The following is a 20047-nucleotide window of genomic DNA, read 5'->3' on the forward strand; positions in this document are numbered from 1 at the left end:
CGATATTTTGAACTTACTACCCCTCTAGCTAGTTCGAAATGATCATATCAACAATCTATTTGAAGTGGTTAAATCAGCTAATATATTATTTACCGAGTTCTCAACTAAAATATGTCATTTACAATTATATGTTAAATTTACTGAAACACATAAGTTAGGCTTACACTGACGTGGGGTGCTATCCTCACATAATAAACAGGAAATCCTTACAGAAAATTGAAGGTACTGAAGTTCCTAAGAGTCTTGAGGGCGCAGTCCAGTGACCCGGTGTACGGATATTTCCCTGTTTCATCTAGCTGCATTTTATGTATTTGCGTTTTAATATAAACAAATGGTAAGCTACAAGCTCCTGCGAAAAAACTTGAAACAGTGCTCAACCCCGCAGCAGGGAGCGGTAAGCATATTGGTTAGCTTTTAGGATACAGAATACAAGTTTAAATCGATGAACAAATAATAAAACAACGTTAAAGTTGCGTGGAATTCTCCTCTCTCGCAAAAAAAAAAAAAAACAAACAGTGTTTACCAGCTCAATTATGAAGAAATTTTCAAAATCGTCTCAACAGAATTTTTTTTTTAAGAAATAGACCACATTCACTTTTAATTATAGAAATCAACCCACTTTGAGTTAATTGCGGTACTAATTAGTTGGGGTTACCAATCCCGACTAATTAGTAGCCTAATTACAAGCGGGGTTAAGGAGCGGGGAAGGTTTGCGGCAGCTAATTAGGCTACTAATTAGTCGGGGTTGGCAACCCCGACTAATTAGTACCGTAATTAACTCAAAGTAGGTCGATTTCTATAATTAAAAGTGAATGGGGTCTATTTCCTTAAAAAAAATTCCGTTGAGGCGATTTTGAAAATTTCTTCGCTCAATTATACATACATATGCACATAATATGTAGGGGTTTTTGTCTTTTACCCCAAAGTTTTACTCCAACGTATTTTTAGACCCACAGACTTATAAAATGCCTCTTAAACCCAAAAATACAAAGATCATTTATTTTTAAACCCAAGTCTTCATAATACGTCTAAGTATACAGTATATACATATTCAATCATAATTAATGTAAGTAACCATAGTTCCATGACTGGGCGAATAGGATTATTGGTCAGTGTATTTATCTTATAATTGAACGTTTATGCCCATGTTTTAATTGTTTGGATGACTGGTTGTGTTATTAAATAGTAATTGGATCGTTAATCACTTTTAATATTTTTTTGCAAATTAACATAGTGAATTTTCGTTGACATGATATAAAAAAGTCTTGATCATTCAACATAATGGATCTATACATGTGCGTAATACCTTGATCACTAATGAAAATGATAATTGTGACATATCGGGCAACTTGTATTGAGTAATTATATTGCAGTTGATATTTTGTTCTTGAAAATATTAACTCGTGACATATTTAGTAAGATATATTGCTAAAAATAAATGAAGATATACAACTCAAATTGCCGGAAAATGTTAGAAGTGACTAATAATAAAATTAATATTTAATTACATGAGTGGCCATCCAAGCAATCAAATATAAGAATGAATATCTACTTATGAGATAACTACAGTGACTAGTGATCCAATTAACCTCCTTCACTGTGGCAAGAGGAAAGCCTCTATGTAGACTTTATCCCAGGTCATTTTGGAAACAGTAATAATAGAGAAAACCCAGAGCTAAACTCATCAAAAGTAACTGTTCAGCACAAACCACCAAGCATCAAAGATAATAAAATGTAAATTCTCAATGAACAAGTAAATATTGGGAAAACATTCCCTCTGGAATCAAATGAATCCATATATAATTTAAAAGAAACAAGAATCGGATCCTAGATATCCTCATAACTTAAAGTACAAGGCTCTCCCAAGCCTCAACTGGGGCAAAAATTTGATATCTTATTTTAAAATTCATAATCTTGCTTCAAACAAATCTGTAGCTGAAGTACCTAGAATCCAATGGCTTTCTGAAACTTCTCGATTTGATTTAAAAATATCCAAACCATCTGCAAATTTTCAACCAACAGTTAACAAGAAGGGCAAAAAAGAAACAGGTTATACCGATGGGTTAGTTGCACATAAACCCTCTCTAGTGTTGATGTTTCAATCTTACTGCCCCTGTAGTTTCATTGTTGCAGATGGATCCTCTGGTTAAAATTTTGACTCTTTTACCCTCAGATTGATTCGCTAATTTCACCCATTAGCAGTATCTTTCAAAATTTCACTCAGGGTGAAAGATTCAAAAAAATTAACCAAGGCGGGACTATGGTGGTAGTAAGTTCAAAACAACAATTCTACAGGGAGTCTGTGCAAATTACCCTATATTGAGATTTTATTGCTTTTTTCTTAGGCTTACCATGACATGGGGGGCTATCCTCACGCAATAAACAGGAAATCCTGTATAGAAAATTAAAGGTCCTGAAGTTTTGAGAGTCTTGAGGGCGCAGTCCAGAGACCCGGTGTATGGATATTTCCCTGTTGTATCTGGCTGCATTTTCTGTATTTGTGTTTTAATATAGTCAAATGGTAAACTGCACGCTGCTGCGCAGAAACCTGAAATGGTACTTGACCCTGCAGTAGAGGGCTAATTTCGTTAGGCTTTTCTATGGAGAATATAAGTTGTAGATCAATGAACCAACAAAAAACTAATGTAAAGTTTTGTGGACTTCTCCTTTATCTCGACAACAAGTCATACATACATGAGCATATGAATATGAACATATGTATGTTGTACATGCATATGCACATATGTTTCATAAATGGATGTGCACATACGTACGTAAAGCCCATCCAGCATGCTTTTTTTCACAAGGCCACCAAATAGCATGCTATCTACTATTATGAATTTATGATACATGAAAGCATATACTCGTTGCTACGGCATTTTCTCAAAGAAAAAAATTTCAGTCTATGATGTTTTCTTATCAGAGAAAATGCCAGTTATAGAGGCAACAGATCCATGTAAACTTGATCAGCAAGGCCGGTTATGCTGCTAAGTACTTTTCTAGTCATCAAGTGCGAACGCTTAACTAGCGACCTCAATAAAGTACAAGTATCATACGTAGAAAGGAACAAAAGAAGGAGTCTTATATATTAGTATTTTGATTTTCAAGATTCTTAGGTTATTTTCCAGAGTCGGTCATGCAGATTTTGAGTGCCTTCCATGACTTACGAGGTCTTGCGGGATATTTTCGGTTTTCAAGTCAAGTATGTGTTGGTCCACCTCATGTGTTCACGTGGGCCAGCAAGAAAAAAAAAGGTGGAGATCACATGGGACAACAATCAAAGAACGAAAGATTGGGTGGGCATTTTTGCTCTGTCAAAAGTTGCGGCTCATCTCGTTTCTTTCTCTTTGTCAAACATGTGGGTCGGCAAGTAAGTAGAAGGACGTCAGGAAAAGAAAGAAGGTCAGCAAAGGGACCCACGTACTTTTGACAAATTGGAAGATGTTGAACGAAATTCAAGGCGAATTTCGAGGAGAGAGGAGGCCGGTTTCTTCTATAAATAGAAGACGCTTCGTTCATTTTTCAATCATCCAAAAAACAAGAAACAACAAAGTGAGAGTCTCAGAAACAGAGAGTTTATCTGAGAGAGAAAAATAAAGAGCCAATTTGTGAAGTTCTATCCACAAATTAAAGTTGTGTTGTTAGCCAATTTTGTGAGAGATCCACCTAAGAGTGAAGTGTGTAACCCCATTATTATTATAGTAGAAGTTTTTAAGTGGCCTATGGGTCCCGTGGTTTTTACCTCTTTTTGGAGGGTTTTCCACGCTAAAAATCTTTGGTGTTATTTTTGTCTCATTTAGTTGGGAAAATTATCATGGGATTTGTCAATCTTTCCCAACAAAGTGGTATCAGAGCAAGGCAGGCTCAGGAGGCAAGAAAAGAAGATCATATACCACACTGGTATATACGTATATACGGTGACTATTCATACATATGTCACTATTCATCACCGGAGCACTATTCATCACCGGAACATTGTTCACTTTGGAATACGGTTCACATTACTGTTCACGGGTGCTATTCATTGACCCAAAAAATTTCAAGCTCGGCGAAACTCGTTGACTAGCCAGTCAAATGGAGAACACCAACACCGGTAATATGATCAAGCTGACTGTATTTAATTATGCAATTTGGAAGCCAAAGATGGAGGATCTTTTGTACATTAAAGATCTGTGGAAGCCAATTGTAATGCCAAAGGAGAAAGCGGTGACTACAACATGTGACAAAACAACTAGCACCTCGGAGGCTACATCAGATGCTGACTGGGTCATGCTAAATCGAAAGTGTGCTGCTCAAATCAGACAATGGATCGACAAGAGCATTTTCCAAAATTTTGCTAATGAACACGATGCTCACGTTCTTTGGCAAAAATTAGAAAAAATGTATGCAAGGACAACCGCACAGAATAAAGCTAATCTGATGCGACGATTAGTCAATTTGAAGTATAAAGACGGGAGCAGCGTATCGGAACACATGAGTGAGTTCCAAGGCATCGTAGATCAGCTCAACTCTATGAAGATGACCGTAGACGACGAGTTACAAGCACTGTTGATGCTGAGTTCTCTACCAAAAAGCTGGGACACTCTAGTTGTGTCAGTTAGTAACTCTGCTCCTGACGAAAAGCTTACCATAGACATGGTAAAAGACAGGATGCTGAACGAAGAGTCTCGACGAAAAGACGAAGGATATGTTCTTGAAAATGAAGCGCTTGTTACAGAAAGACAAGGCAAGCAAGAATGGAGAGGAAGAAGCAAAAATCCCCGTAACCAAAATCAACAAAGAGGACGGTCAAAGTCCAGATCGATGCATGACAAGAAGTGTCATCATTGCGGCAAGCCAGGACACTTCATTCGAGAATGTCGAAAATTAAAGGCGAAAAAATCCAGAAATCAAGAGTTAGAAACCCAAACAAATGACACTGCAACTGTCACCGAAGAAGTTGTCATTGTTCGAGATGCTGATTATGTCAATCTTGCATGTCAAGATTCCACATGGGTAGTTGACTCAGGTGCTTCCTACCATGTCACCTCACGACGAGATTTCTTCTCAACCTACACTCAAGGTGATTTCGGACAAGTGAGGATGGGAAATGATAATGCATTCAAAATTATCGGCATCGGTAAGGTTTATTTAGAAGCTAACCTTGGATACAGGTTACTTTTGAAAGAAGTGAGGCACGTTCCTGTCTTCCTGATATCTGCCTCAATTTGATCTCCACCGGAATGCTTGATGATGATGGCTACAGTAATTATTTTGGTGAAGGAAAATGGAAGCTTACCAAAGGCAAGCTGGTAGTAGCCAAAGGCAAGAAAGATACAACACTTTACCTCACAGAAGTCAGGCTATGTAGAGGAGAAGTAAATACCAACCGGAAAGAAGTTCCCACCGAGTTATGGCATAAACGGCTCGGCCACATGAGTGAAAAGGGTCTCAGAATTCTTTCTAAGAAGGAGCTCTTGCCAGGAATGAAAGGTACACCCTTGCGTACTTGTGTTGATTGTATTATGGGAAAACAACACGGAGTTGTATTTCGTAGTTCCCCACCATCTAGAAAAGCAAATATTCTAGATTTAATACACACAGATGTCTGCACAATGAGTCATAAGTCACTAGGAGGTGCTCCTTATTTTGTGACCTTTATTGATGACCACTCTAGAAAAGTGTGGGCCTTTGCTTTGAAAACTAAAGATCAAGTGTAGGAAGTCTTTAAGGAGTTTCATGTAAAAGTTGAAAGAAAAACTGGCAGACGTTTGAAGTGTACGTACAGACAATGGTGACGAGTATTGCGGACCATTCGAGAAGTACTGCAGAAGTTTCGGCATCAGGTTGGAAAAATCAGTACCAAAGACATCTTAACACAACGATGTAGCAGAAAGGATGAACATGACCATTTGTGAAAGAATCAGATGTATGCTCTCAAATGCAAAATTACCAAACTCCTTTTGGGGGGTAGGTAATGAGGACAATAGTCGATTGAATCAACATTTCTCCATCAGTTCCACTAAACTATGACGTACCAGAAAAAGTCTGGATGGGGAAAGATGTTTCTTACAAACACTTGAAAGTATTTGGCTGCAGGGCATTTGATCACATCCCAAAAGACGAGAGGTCCAAGTTGGATGGAAAATCTAAGCAATGTATCTTTTTGGGATATTCTCATGAAGAGTTCGGCTACAGATTTTGGGATCCTATTAACAAAAGGATTATCAGAAGCAGAGACGTGATATTTCTTGAAGATCAGACGCTCGAGGATTTTGAGAAACCAGAGAAGCCACAATCAGATAAAATTCCAGTGAATTTAGAACCAGTCTCTCCACCAACAAATTCTGATGAAGGAGGAGCTACACCAGATACTAATGATGTTCCACCAGCTCGTAGTCCAGAACCAGAGTAAGCTCCTGAACAAGTCCAACCAGAAGCACAGCTAAGGAGATCCACTAGAGAGCGACAACAAAGTCGTAGATATTCTCCTAACGAGTATGTGATGCTCACTGACGGGGGAGAACCGAAGAGCTATGGTGAAGCTATCACTGACCAGCACAAGACTGAGTGGTTAAAAGCTATGCAGGAAGAAATAAAATCTCTACATGAAAATCACACATTTGACCTGGTGAAATTACCATAGGGAAGGAAAGCTCTCAAGAACAAGTGGGTGTACAGGATCAAAAGTGAAGAAGGCTGCTCGCAACCACGTTATAGCAAGACTGGTTGTGAAAGGATTCGAGCAAAAAAAGGGTGTTGACTTTGATGAAATATTCTCACCAGTGGTCAAAATATCTTCAATCCGAGTTGTTCTTGGCTTGGCAGCTAGTCTCAATCTAGAAGATGAACAACTTGACGTAAAAACGCATTCTTACATGGTGATCTTGACGAGGAAATTTACATGGAGCAGCCCGAAGGTTTCCAAGTCAAAGAGAAGGAAAATATGGTATGCAAACTTAAGAAGAGTTTATACGGTCTGAAACAGGCACCTAGACAGTGGTACAAAAGTTCGACTCGTTCATGGAGAAAAATGAGTACAACCGAACGACGGCTGATCACTGCGTCTTCATTAAGAAATTCTCTGATGGTGATTTTATCATTCTTTTGCTTTATGTTGATGACATGTTAATTATAGGTCAAGACTTCGGCAAAATTAACAAGTTGAAGAAAGAGTTGAGCAAGTCCTTTGCAATGAAGGACTTAGGACCTGCAAAGCAAATTCTTGGCATGATGATTACTCGCAACAGGCAAAATCCAAGAATCTGGCTATCTCAAGAACGCTATGTTGGAAAAGTTCTTGAAAGGTTCAACATGAGCAAAGCTAAACCTGTTAGTTCTCCACTGGCAAGCCACTTCAAGCTTATTACGAGACAGTGTCCTTCAAGCGAGGAGGAGAAATCAGAGATGAGCAAGGTGCCTTATGCATCGGCAGTTGGTAGTTTAATGTACGCTATGGTATGCACCATACCAGACATTGCTTATGCTGTGGGCATTGTGAGCCGATTCCTATCAAATCCTAAAAAAGAACATTGGACAGCAGTAAAATGGATACTCAGGTATCTCAAAGGTACTTCCAGTCATTGTTTATGTTATGGTAATAATGAACCTGTATTAGAAGGATATACAGATTCAGATATGGCTGGCGACGTGGATACGAGAAAGTCTATATCCGGGTACCTAATAATATTTGCAGGGGGAGTTGTCTCATGGCAATCACGATTACAAAAGTGTATTGCCTTAAGCACCACAGAAGTAGAGTACATCGCAATCACTGAAGGTTGCAAGGAGATCCTGTGGATGAAGAAGTTTCTACAAGAATTAGGTCAGAACCAAGAAAATTATATTCTCTATTGCGATAGTCAGAGCACAATTCATCTCAGCAAGAACTCGACCTTCCACTCAAGGTCCAAACACATCGACGTGAGGTATCATTGGATTCATGATATGTTGGAAAATAAACTACTGGAAGTTGAAAAGATTCACACCAATGACAACGGGGCAGATAGCATGACGAAGACTCTGCCTAGAAAAAAGCTTGCTATCTGCAGCGAGATTGCTGGTATGGAGGACCCCTGTCACACATAAGGTGAAGGGGGAGATTTGTTGGTCAACCTCATGTGTTCACGTGGGCCAGCAAGAAAAAAAAGGTGGAGATCACATGGGACAACAATCAAAGAACGAAAGATTGGGTGAGCATTTTTGCTCTGTCAAAAGTTGCGGCTCATCTCGTTTCTTTCTCTTTGTCAAACACGTGGGTCGGCAAGTAAGTAGAAGGACGACAGGAAAACAAAGAAGGTCAGCAAAGGGACCCACGCACTTTTGACAAATTGGAAGATATTGAACGAAATTCACGACGAATTTCGAGGAGAGAGGAGGCCGGTTTCTTCTATAAATAGAAGACGCTTCGTTCATTTTTCAATCATCGAGGAGAGAGGAGGCCGGTTTCTTCTATAAATAGAAGACGCTTCGTTCATTTTTCAATCATCCGAAAAACAAGAAACAACAAAGCCGGTTTCTTCTATAAATAGAAGACGCTTCGTTCATTTTTCAATCATCCGAAAAACAAGAAACAACAAAGCGAGAGCCTCAGAAACAGAAAGTTAATCTGAGAGAGAAAAATAGAGAGACAATTTGTGAAGTTCTATCCACAAATTGAAGTTATGTTGTTAGCCAATTTTGTGAGAGATCCACCTAAGAGTGAAGTGTGTAACCCCAATATTATTATAGTAAAAGTTTTTAAGTAGCCTACGGGTCCCGTGGTTTTTACCTCTTTTTGGAGGGTTTTCCACGCTAAAAACCTTTGGTGTTATTTTTGTCTCATTTAGTTGGGGAAATTATCCTGGGATTTGTCAATCTTTCCCAACAGTATGTTGGTTCTATGATTATATCTATAATGTATTTGAAGTGTTTAAATCACTTAATATACTATTACCGAGTTCTCCTCAATTAAATATGCCCTCATAGTCATGTGTAACTGACCAATTGCTTTTAAGTTTTATGTAAGCATCATAAACACGTGAAATCCACAAAACCAAATGGGTTAATTGCAGGCTTGCAGCTGACTGGAAAGTGTTGCTATCTTCTTAAGAAACAATATTGTTTACAAGATTCTCTACTAAGGAGTAGATTATCGAAAGAATAAATAGATTTCACTATCATATTAAAGGAACGTATGTAATTCACTCGTATACAAAAACTTCTTGTGCTACTTCTGTCTGACAGATTTTGATTTAAAAAATTATAACATACAATTTTTTTTAGAAACAAATACCAGTTACATTTTTTCCCAAGTATTTCATTAGTTAAATGCCATAAGATGACCAATAATATATAATTCACTGATATCAGATAAAAGAGAAGTTATTAAGACAGTAGACCAAATAACCATGAGAATCCAACAAAAGGTTTCCCCATTTCCACCACAAGCTGGATAAAGATTTTAGATTTATTGAGTCATGTTCAAGCATATGAGGCATGGTACATTACAAACCCTTTTTCTTCTATTCTCTATTATTAGTTTAGGATTTGATGCATGAGTACAGAACACTCATTCAAGGGTCTCATCATGTAAGTATTAGAATCCAAAGGGTTCTAGCCCTACCAAATTATACTTTCCAAGCATCCCACACATCAAGATATTTATAGCCTTTCCCAGCTAAAATAAAGTTAGCATGTGATAAATAGCGTCTAAATGACATCTCCAAACTATACAACATAATTTTGATTAACTTCCAGTATTCAAATTATCTATAATCCTTGATAATATATCTCCTCTGATATTCCTTTTTTTTTGTCATGATGTTTTTATGTTACGGTTGCCCGATCAAATCTTTAGACTGTTGTATGGTTCCAAGCAGAGGTTTCCCTTGACAAATTGCTAGTGTGTTGAGGATCAATTATCCATTTTTGAATGCTAAACTTTAATAGATGAGAGAAAAAGTGTTGTTATACTTGTTCAATAAATCATATGTTTTGTGGAGTTTTTCAACCTCCAAGTTGTACGATAAATTTCTTTAATGATGCATAATCATATATATAGTAATATTTGGAGCGTAACTAAAAACAGTCCTGGGTGAAATAACTAAAGTTTCGTAGATGTACATGGAAGTCTTGATCCATTCAATAGTAGCATATCCTATTATTTTGATGTTGCCGCAATCAAATCAATATTGTCATAATATACTTGAACCTCATATCTTTATCAATGTATAAGTAAATCAGAAATAAACAATAAAAAATGACAAGTTTTTAAGATCTAGGAAGTAATTCTTGTAAGAAAATTAAAACCAAAGTTGAGTAGAAAATTTTGGCTATAACAACTTTTCCTTGGCCATCCTGAATAAACTTTGCGAAACTTCATTAACAGTTCGTACTGTCAGAAACATGTGGTATCAGAAGAAGATATTCCAACCTTTCCCATAGCATAACAAGACATGCGACAATAAGCCTTTACATCATATTCAACATTTCAACATACATATGAGCTGCAATGCCTACCGAGGCTTCTTCACTACCATGTTGTACATTATTGCCATGCATCACCTTGTTTGTAAGAGATGCGACTCCTATATTTATGTGATTATTCATTATTTGTCCTTTTTATAACACATGTTCATTTATTGAATCTAATATTAGCTGCATTCTGTCTTTAGACTCTATTTCATTTATATACAAACCCATAAAAAGATTTTATTTTAGATGTGTTGAAGGTCCTTAAAGTCAAACCCGAAAATTTAGTTTGCTCTGACAAAATACTTTGGGCCTGAGTGCTCAGGGGAAGACTGTACATGTGCTACACACTGGTCCAGAATTTAAGAATGAATCCATTACTACTGGATAGATCAAAGCAAAATTTTCCTGCACCTCATACATAATGTGAGCTCTCCTCAAATTTCATTGAATCATGGCAGCACAGTTATCTACTCAAATCCAGAACAAGATTTATATGTTATCAAAAATTCTATTATCTTCCATGAAATATAACATGACTGATTATTTACTTTTTCTATCTTTTTATTGCCTGGACCAACCTGCAAAATTTTTCCTTGATTAGACATCACAGAACTTTAACTCGCCTCACTTATCCAAAATGCTTCATCTATGGGGTTGAAAATATCAAATAATCTCAAATCTACACGTGGAGGAGAGCGAAAAAATGATTATAAACCTCTATGCAGTTGTAGATTATGGATATGCTGCGAGGACAATTAAATCACTGCATGCACATTTAGCTTCAAATATCAATATATCAATTAGCTGTGGAAGTTTAGTATCATACCAATTACTGTGGTAACTTCACCGCAACCAAGCTGGTCCCTGAAAACCTCTATGCACTGTTCATATGAAGCAAGCATGCCCATATTTAGTGACATTGCCCTCACTACTGTTGGACCGGCACCTTTCCAGAGTGATAGTACTCCCTCATCGGTGACGATTTTAGAGAGTGCATGGAAGGCATTCTTGTAATTTCTCCTCTGAGCTGGTGGTAAAGTATTATCAGCTTGCATTCTGATGAGCGCCAAATCAGATGGACTGCCGAAACATGCTCCAATTGCTCCAGCTGTCAGCCCAATAATTGCTTTCTGAAGAAGTGGGAGGGGCTTCCCATCATTAGCCTCAACGGCTTTTTTTGTCAATATCCTACCAACAAGTCAACAGTCATTGGAATGAAAACAATTCATTTTTAAAAAAGAAGTCAATTTAAAAGATTCAATTGTTAGTGGAATAATTGGTGGAATACAGTGGTGGTCAGTTTGCAACTCAAGCACCTAAAGATGTGATATGTGCTTAAGTTTAATATAGGTCATCCATAGAAATTTTTTTACTAAACATGTTATATTACATGAATTCTAGGCAAGATATTTTCCAACCAGGATACAAGTTTCTGACTGAAAAACTTATAAAAGATAAGAAACAGAAAGCAATTAAGGATACTAAAAAATATAAGTAGTAAAGCACTAAGCAACACTGAAGTGAAGGTGTCCATCAACTCAATGAATATACATTATACAGTTATCCCGCATGAATGTGTTTGGTCCCGTCCTCATATCTACACGCTCACTGAATCATATTCAATATTAGCACCCACATAGTTTAGAACTAGTACATTTTCTGCTATACATTGTATAGATTATGACTTTATGTCCATCCTTGAAGCAGTCCGTAGTCCAACCTTACAATATCCACCACCTGTTACCCACTATACACTCCAAAAAAATAAAAAAAGGCAAGTCTGGTTGTATTGAACATTTGGGTACCTGGGTACCTTGACAGTGTACATTTAAGATGAAAAAAAACTAGATAGCAACCAAAAAAAGATACTGAAATTCAAAGATAATAACATGTTATCTGACTTCCTAAAATCGATATGCCTTTATACATGTTAGGGGTCTGAAAGGACCACTAATATATGTGTTGGATGCATTGTGTGCATGAGTGAGGACTTGATTCAGATAAATGTCCGACTGGCATAAAGAATGATTTACACTAGAGAAGGAATGAAAGTATAAATCTTACATATTCCACATGAATATGACCTCGATTTCCCTAAATAATACTTTTCGTTATATGGACTGCTGGTCGAAACAAAATATTGGTTGTCTTTGAATCATTGAAGGGTGTCCTCTTCATTGCAATGAGGATGCGTTAGATATATTATTATTTCCTCGAACTTCTACACATTATTTCTACTTTTACTGCTTTTATATTGTGGTAATCACAAATTCAGATTGATCTGCCTTTATTATGCTCTTCTCATTCAAAAAGCATATGGCTACTGTCCATAATGAAAAGGAGCTGTTTTCCTGCTAGAAGAATAAAAACTCTACGTGATAGTAAATGAAATACCAATAACACGTTGAGAAAATGCTCCATGCAACAGATGAACTCATACTTAAAGGTTCCAAGTCGTGATGTCGTGTAAGTAGCCTGTCTTAGTAAACCAGCTGATAAACCCTGGAAAATGAAAAAAAGATAAAGGTCAGAGAGTATCTAAATTATCCTTTGAAGATAGTTAAAAGTATTTTGACCACAGAACCAAGATTTATGCAGGTCTTGTACAGTCACAGATGCAATTTATTTCGGATTAAAATCATAGCAGTAGTAAGATATCAAATATTACATGTAATGCAAGAAAATAACTTGTGTACATACTTTCTAAAGATTTTATCTGAGAGAAGATTATACATAATGATGTAACTTGCTTAAGGTAAAGTAAATTGAAGTATAATTGAATTTAGACAAATAACAGCCAAAGCAAAACAGTAAGCAAAATTGGAAGATGAAGATCAAGCTGAAAGAGTAGTTTCTCATCCATCCATCTCCTGGAAACATAAACTAAATAAAATTAGGACCAATCAGTTAAGTCAACTGAAAAAAATAGTTAAACCAATTTTAATGGAAGGATGAAAAATTTGCAACTGTTTGAGGTCTTTTGTTCACTAGAATCAGGACAGATAAATTCTGCAGAGAGTTTTTGTAAGTTCACCCTTCGTTGGTTAAATTAACAACTATTATTTGCTGTTTCTATTTTGACTCCATCCATGTTCCGTTAGCTTTACTTATCGTCCTCATTGTTACTGATCATATGAGCCTAACAATTCTTCTAATTGGTGTTATTGGCCTTTGTTGCATATGCGGAAACAAATTACTTCCTTATTCTATATATTAGCATATCGTCTATAACCCACCTGGGCATTTTAGTTTATGCTATACCCATCTTTGTGGATAAGCCGTTACTTAGTTGCCCAAATCTTTGACTATAAAGCATTGTTGTCTTATAAGTGACCTTTTTCAAGTTCTCCTTCATTTCATGGGTATTTTCTTAATCACCTGGAAGAAGGGGAAAAAAGAACTCAAAACTTCTACTGAGAAATAGTGCACAAAGAAACTTTTAGATATCATATTTTATACATCTCTAGGAAATGATTTGGGATAGATCCAAATGTAAAACATACTGATATGAAAAGATATTGATTTCTTAAAATGTTAAAACTACCATAATATGGGCTTCACTGGAAGATGTCGTATTACACCATGATGATGTATAACTTAATATGTAGAGGACCCAATTGTGTCCCCTGTCCATGCCATTAATTTTAAAATCATGTACACATTATCTTACATTGAAGTTTTAGTTTTGCATTAGCTTGGTGCATAATAATAATCCACAACCAAATAGCTTGAACTTTTGACTCAAAGGTCGACAAAGGGATTGTGAAATGTTAAGTTAGCTTGGCACATATTGTAAGCCAACAACCCGGTGACCTAATTAAGTTGTTGGGCAAAGTGATTCTCTACTGCTTAGGCTCTGGATTTTCTCACAAAACCTTACAAATATCCTTGACCAAATTTTATGTGAAGGTTGGAAGGAAAAAAACATAGATGTTCTGTGTAAAGTCTGGAGAAATTTATAATAGGAAAATGCATGTATTTGTTGAATAGCAAACCTTGTAAAAAGAGCCAAAACCCTCATGGGAAAGCATGGTCTTGGCAACATGGACAGCTGATCCCTGACCTAATTGGATCCTCACCTGGAACATCAAAAAATTTGTGGAATCAATTTGTCCATTGGAATGTTAATCTCTGACAATAATTGTTGCATATTTAAAATGTAAATTTTGCTACATATACCAGACTTTATTTCATCCAGTGAAACAAATGAGCGTTTTGAATGAAAAAGCTCATTGGTTAAAATGTTCTCCCTGGAATCTTCCCTCGCTTCATTGCCTTTCGATGGCCTGCTTCTATCCGACCAAATATTTAGGACTTCCATTAAGACAGGGCAACTTAGGAAGATGACTGGAGACCTCTTATTGACAAAGCGACAACAAGGTTAGAGGGTTGGAAAAGAAATTTTTGTTTCGTTGGGAGTATGAAGTGCCATGATTAATTCAGTCCTCTCAGCAATTCAAACTTTCTTTCTCCAGCTTTTTCAGCTCCCTTCATGAGTAGAGAAGCCACTTAATGTTGTGCGACGAAGATTCTTGTGGCAGGGATTTTCTAAAGAAAAACGAGGATATAGCGTAGTGCGTTAGGAACAGATCCAGAATCAATTTCTGGAACAATAACTGGTGTGGTTCACTGACTCTCTCCCAGGCCTTTCATTTAGTTTTCTCACAGGCGGTCAACAAAGCTGGTTATGTTGCATCATATAGAATGAGAGGCAGATGGAATACTACTGCCTCGATTGTCCATAATCAAGAGAGGAGGAAAGAGAAGGCGATACTATTGAAATTGCTTAGCTCGTTACAACCATTTTAATCTAACCTCAATGGTATACCAATCTAGACTGGCGTACCAAAAGAGTATTTATTGTTAGAGGAACTACAAGTTCCTTAATGACAGAGGTCTCAAAGTCTATTTGAAGTATAAAAGCTGCTCTTAAAGCGATTTTATTTGGTTGGTAGTCAAAAGTATCATCGTTGCTTTTCATTACATGATGAAATTGTACGGTTTTATATTCAAAAAGACAATTGAATAGCTCTTTTTTGAGATGACCTTATTGGCTAAGATGTGGGATCAATATTCTACTTTGTTCAAAATAGTTTAACACCTTCCTCAATTCAGGATTTGTGGATGGGATGGAGGAGCAACCTAGCAACCTTTTAAATATTGGATACTGGTGAAATATTAGATAACCAAATCCATACCTATTGCATATACTGGGGAAATATCGAGAATATGTAGTAAATATCGGAGTGTTGTATTGGCTGAGTGGATATATAAAACAATATCCTAAAATGTGATTGATGCATACTTAATGGAATCTAAGTATGCAAAAATATAAATAATATATGTTTAGGATCAATAATGAATTGTAAAACTTAGTTAGGGAAAACAGCAGACTATAAATTGCTATAAACCTTCGTATGGCTAGAATTTTTGCTAAAAAAATTAAAGAAATTTTGCAAAACTATATTGTTTAGCAATAAGCTATATAAAAGGACATATCGGCCTCCATGTCGGAGCTTTGCGGTAAGCATTGTAAAAGGATATATTGATCGGATATAGCAGATATATCAGTGATACTTAAAACAATGTGGAGGAGTCAGAATATGATTAAAAGTAAAAGATCATTTTGGAATATGGGTGTTGTTGTGATTAGTTGGGGCATTTGTGGGGAAAAAACAATAGATTGATTCTTCCGTGTAATGAATCATAGCACTGACACGGATGCCTCGACCTCAAAGGATCAGATATTGATATGGAGAAGCAGTACGATGGAGCATACATGTCTGGACTATTTTGGGATTCAGAACTCCTATGCACTATGGATCCTTTTTTTTGGCATCTAAAAAAAAAAGAAAAGAAAAAGAAAAAGAAAAAAAGACAAAACCATTAAAAAAACTATTCAATCAGCTATGTTTTGTTGGTACCCAAGTACATTTTTCTTCTTTCATAGGGTTTTCTTCCTTTTTGTTTCTATTTCATATTCGGCATAAATTTGTAAGGCTCGACTCTTTTAGTGTTGGTCAGTCAACTATATCAAGCACCGAAAGGTGACTTGCTTTCGGTGGCCGTATTGACATAGAGAGGGGTGGCTGAAGCTTGATTTTGTTGACAAAATCAAGCATGATTTTGTTGACAAATGGTGTATGTTTTTTCCTATATAAAGCATACGGGAGATAGAGAAAACAGATGAGCCTCTGAGTCTTCTTGAGATTTAGTATCAGAGCTTAAGAAATCAACGAGCAGAGCTTGAGAGACAGAGAGTGAAAGCCACACGAGAAATCTGTGAGCTCTCTATATTTTGTATGAGTGTTGTATGTTGAGAAAGAAATATAGTGATACACCCTCTTGCCGTGGACGTAGATCAATTTGATCGAACCACGTAAATATTGTGTTTGTGATTATTCTATTCTCTGGTTTAGTGGGTAATTTCCCCAACATTTAGCAACAATTGTTAGGTCCATCATCTTATGGTAATCTTAGCGCAATATCCAAGATTTGCAAAATTTTCTCCTTACTGTTAACACAATATCTATACATAACACATGCGCAAACTGATCAAATGCATTTGCCATCAAAATTTCAATTTTGACTTAGAAACCCCCATAAATGCCGTTTAATCTTCTCTTCTAATTCTCATTACACAAGACCCACTCCCTAATTATTGAATCAAAAACCCTTGCAACCAAATAGGGGGGGGGGGGGGGGCAATTTTCGGGGAGAAAAGTTTTCGATGTTCTTCGTTTACCTTGACCATGTCGACGGGCTGGATGATGACATGGCCCAGGCATTCCAGCGGCTCCAAGCCATGTGACGAAGGCTTCACTCGGCGGCCGCAAACTCCACGACTGGCCTTGCGGCTCCTTCCCATCCCCTGCTGACATTTTCCACTCTTTAACCTATCAATCTTTTAGTGTTAAAATTAAAGGAATGAACATCTACGATTTTATACAATATAATAATGACCACCATTTTTTATGCGCGCCGTTGCCAAGAAGCCCAAAAGTTCCGACTTGTAATACGTAACAACATTAGGTGGGGTCCCAGAAGATCCTTGTGTGTGGGGCCAATACGAGGTTTTGTTGAGGGTCCTACGCTACACATTTTGTATTACCCTTGTACTATTATTAAAATGATAAAATTGTCTCCTTTAAATTCGCATATTACTATTATAGCATTTCACGGCTAGACACTTTCACATATTCGAGTCTCGCATAAGATAGTATAAACCATTTATAGTCACATTGATCTAAAATACCGTCCCATCTTTACCTTGTACAAGAATCAACATTGGTTGACCTTCGATTGGAAAAATTTTATATCGAAAAATGTTATTTATACTCTCAAGTTCAAAGAGACCCTTCTATGCACATTCATACAGGACTGCTGACTTGGATTGTGATATTTACACCGTACAAGAGTCGACAAAAGGTTCCTACGGAGATTAACATCCAAGTAAGAAATATGCCATAGTCTTGTATTCTATAAATCGAACAAAATGAGAACTGTAAGAAGCTGTTATATTCTCCCCTGCCCACCATTCTGCACCCCAGATCACAAAGTATCAACATTCAAACGAGAATTAGTCCTACTATTAAAATGCATCAGCAACCAAACCATAGAATATATTTCATTATATTCGTTTATCCTTCTATATAAGGACACCACAACTAAGTCCAAATACTAAACGATATGAAGAGTGCGTAGATCCCACCATAAAACGACAACAGGAGTTACAGAAGCCGAGGGCATAGCGCAAATTGTTCAGATGCAGGAATGTTTTATCTTTTCCAGTAGGACCTAATACCTATCCTCTCAACCAGGTGTTTCGATACGAAGAGTGATCACGCAGGGAAGCATCATGTGGCTTGTACTCCATTACATAGCTATGTGGAAGCTTGAGGTGTCGCTTAATCGAGTCCCTTAAAGTCATTACTGCCTGTAGAATGAAATGCATATTATATCTTAGTAATACAGGTAGTAACCGAGGAGGATACAATGAACTACAAGAAGAAATTACCTGATGATCTGATGCATTACGGTTCCAGACACTGAGGATGTCCTCATTAAAGCGAATGCTGAGAACAGCACCACAGACGTTGTCACTATAATCCAGTTGGTCACCAACCAATGCTAGAACCTAACATATCACATGAAACTTATCACGGGGCTGTTCCTTGTTTAAAGAGGGTATAATTGTAAACTTTAATAATGCCAATGAAGCATTAATCGTCAACAACAACAGGATAGTTTTCTCATAGCATGAAGAAATGACTTCTGTTCAGTAAAGGATAAGCCAGTTACACAAGAAGTCAGGATTGTTGAGCTTATATATATATATATATATATATATATATATACTTAAAGTACTAGTATTTACAATGTAAATAGTATGGATTAAGATGTGAGTATGGATTAAGGCAGTCCAAAGGACTATCCCATGGGTGGAGTGTGTAAAGCATCATCAATCTTGAAATTCCTTTGGAGCCGTACAAAACCAAATTGGAAAAGTCATTGATGCATGGGTCAGGGTGGGATTGAGTGATGAGATGTTCAATTCAAGACCAGTATGCCCTTTGTTTGAAAGAGGGAAAAATACGACCAAATTGGAAAAAGTAGAAATGCTTATGTTTTTGTCTCCTTTCAGTTCCTTGATGAAATAAAAGAGGATTGATATCTGAAATGTATTTCCTTGTCTACTATCTAAAAAGAACGTATTTCCCTACTTACTCCATTTACTACTTAAAAAGGACATATTTCCCTACTAATCTGTCTACTATCTGAAAGGGATGTATTCCCTACTTAATCCATCTCTCATCCTAGCCTCACCCACCTCAAAGACAGTCAAGGACATTGTCTACATGCACATCTTATACCAAAAGAAAAGCAACTAAATTCAGTGAAAGCCTATTAAAAAAAACAAGAATAACCCACACATATATTCAGAGAACAAAGTAAAAAAGAAAAATGGAAGCAAAGGACATAATCATGTATCGTTTCTTTCCTCAACTTCCTTGATAACCAGCTCATCAATTAATTCAACTCATCAGTAAAAGGTAATCAGTGGTAATATATGCATTACCAATATTCAGTTCATAAAATTTATCTTTGTATTCCCTTAGGAACCATTTTTTAGCTAAAGGAATATATTATCTATATACAAGGCGTAAATATGATAATGAAAAAAGCACTGTTGATAAAATTCCATCTCTTTTATGAATTTAATATTTTTAATTTGAGGGATTGTTTTATCAACTGAAGTTGAAGGAGATACGAAGTCAATAGTTATATAATTTAATAAATAGAATTTAAACCATCAGTGTCCATGGCTTCATGCTTCATAACAGCATTCATGTCAACATCATGATATTTTCCTAATAGTTGTGCAGCAAGTATGACATTGAAGCCAATTATATTCCAAATTGATGAAAATGGGACAACAAACTTAAATGGCATTTGTACCAAAAAAGAAAGAAGGCTCAGGATAAGAGATTGTCATGTATCACACTGTGGATTCATAGTTCAAATGATATTATAATTCATAAATGAAGATAAAGCTCCAACAACTTCAGCTTTACAAAGAAGACATCATGTTCTAGCAAAACATAAGCAGATG

General features: G+C 36.6%; 2 protein-coding genes across 2 annotated transcripts; both read right to left on the reverse strand.

The window, feature by feature from the left end:
• On the reverse strand, nt 1696-17302 carry LOC109845954 (mitochondrial dicarboxylate/tricarboxylate transporter DTC-like). Its single transcript, XM_020415182.1, has 6 exons — nt 17180-17302; nt 14430-14513; nt 12875-12936; nt 11261-11622; nt 2352-2566; nt 1696-2001 (listed from the first exon to the last, which is right to left on the reverse strand). The coding sequence occupies exons 1-6, from the start codon at nt 17300-17302 to the stop codon at nt 1945-1947; spliced, it is 903 nt and encodes a 300-aa protein (XP_020270771.1). The 3' UTR covers nt 1696-1944.
• Nucleotides 17998-19285, reverse strand: LOC109845955 (eukaryotic translation initiation factor NCBP-like). Its single transcript, XM_020415183.1, has 3 exons — nt 19265-19285; nt 18452-18571; nt 17998-18370 (listed from the first exon to the last, which is right to left on the reverse strand). The coding sequence occupies exons 1-3, from the start codon at nt 19283-19285 to the stop codon at nt 18239-18241; spliced, it is 273 nt and encodes a 90-aa protein (XP_020270772.1). The 3' UTR covers nt 17998-18238.

This window comes from Asparagus officinalis, chromosome 6 (genome assembly GCF_001876935.1).
Source record: "Asparagus officinalis chromosome 6, Aspof.V1, whole genome shotgun sequence".
NCBI lineage: Eukaryota > Viridiplantae > Streptophyta > Magnoliopsida > Asparagales > Asparagaceae > Asparagus > Asparagus officinalis.

Bases quoted from the DNA above. Each gene is read 5' to 3' on its own strand.
- LOC109845954 (XM_020415182.1), bottom strand. From the start codon at position 17,302: ATGGGAAGGAGCCGCAAGGCCAGTCGTGGAGTTTGCGGCCGCCGAGTG. The intron at 14,514-17,179 runs GTAAACGAAGAA...TTGATGTTCCAG, and splicing joins AGCCCGTCGACATGGTCAAG to GTGAGGATCCAATTAGGTCA. The intron at 2,002-2,351 runs GTAAGCCTAAGA...GAAAATTTGCAG, and splicing joins GGATAGCCCCCCATGTCATG to ATGGTTTGGATATTTTTAAA.
- LOC109845955 (XM_020415183.1), bottom strand. From the start codon at position 19,285: ATGTCCTTGACTGTCTTTGAG. The intron at 18,572-19,264 runs GTGGGTGAGGCT...GTGATATGTTAG, and splicing joins TGTCCTTGACTGTCTTTGAG to GTTCTAGCATTGGTTGGTGA. The intron at 18,371-18,451 runs GTAATTTCTTCT...TTCATTCTACAG, and splicing joins GTAATGCATCAGATCATCAG to GCAGTAATGACTTTAAGGGA.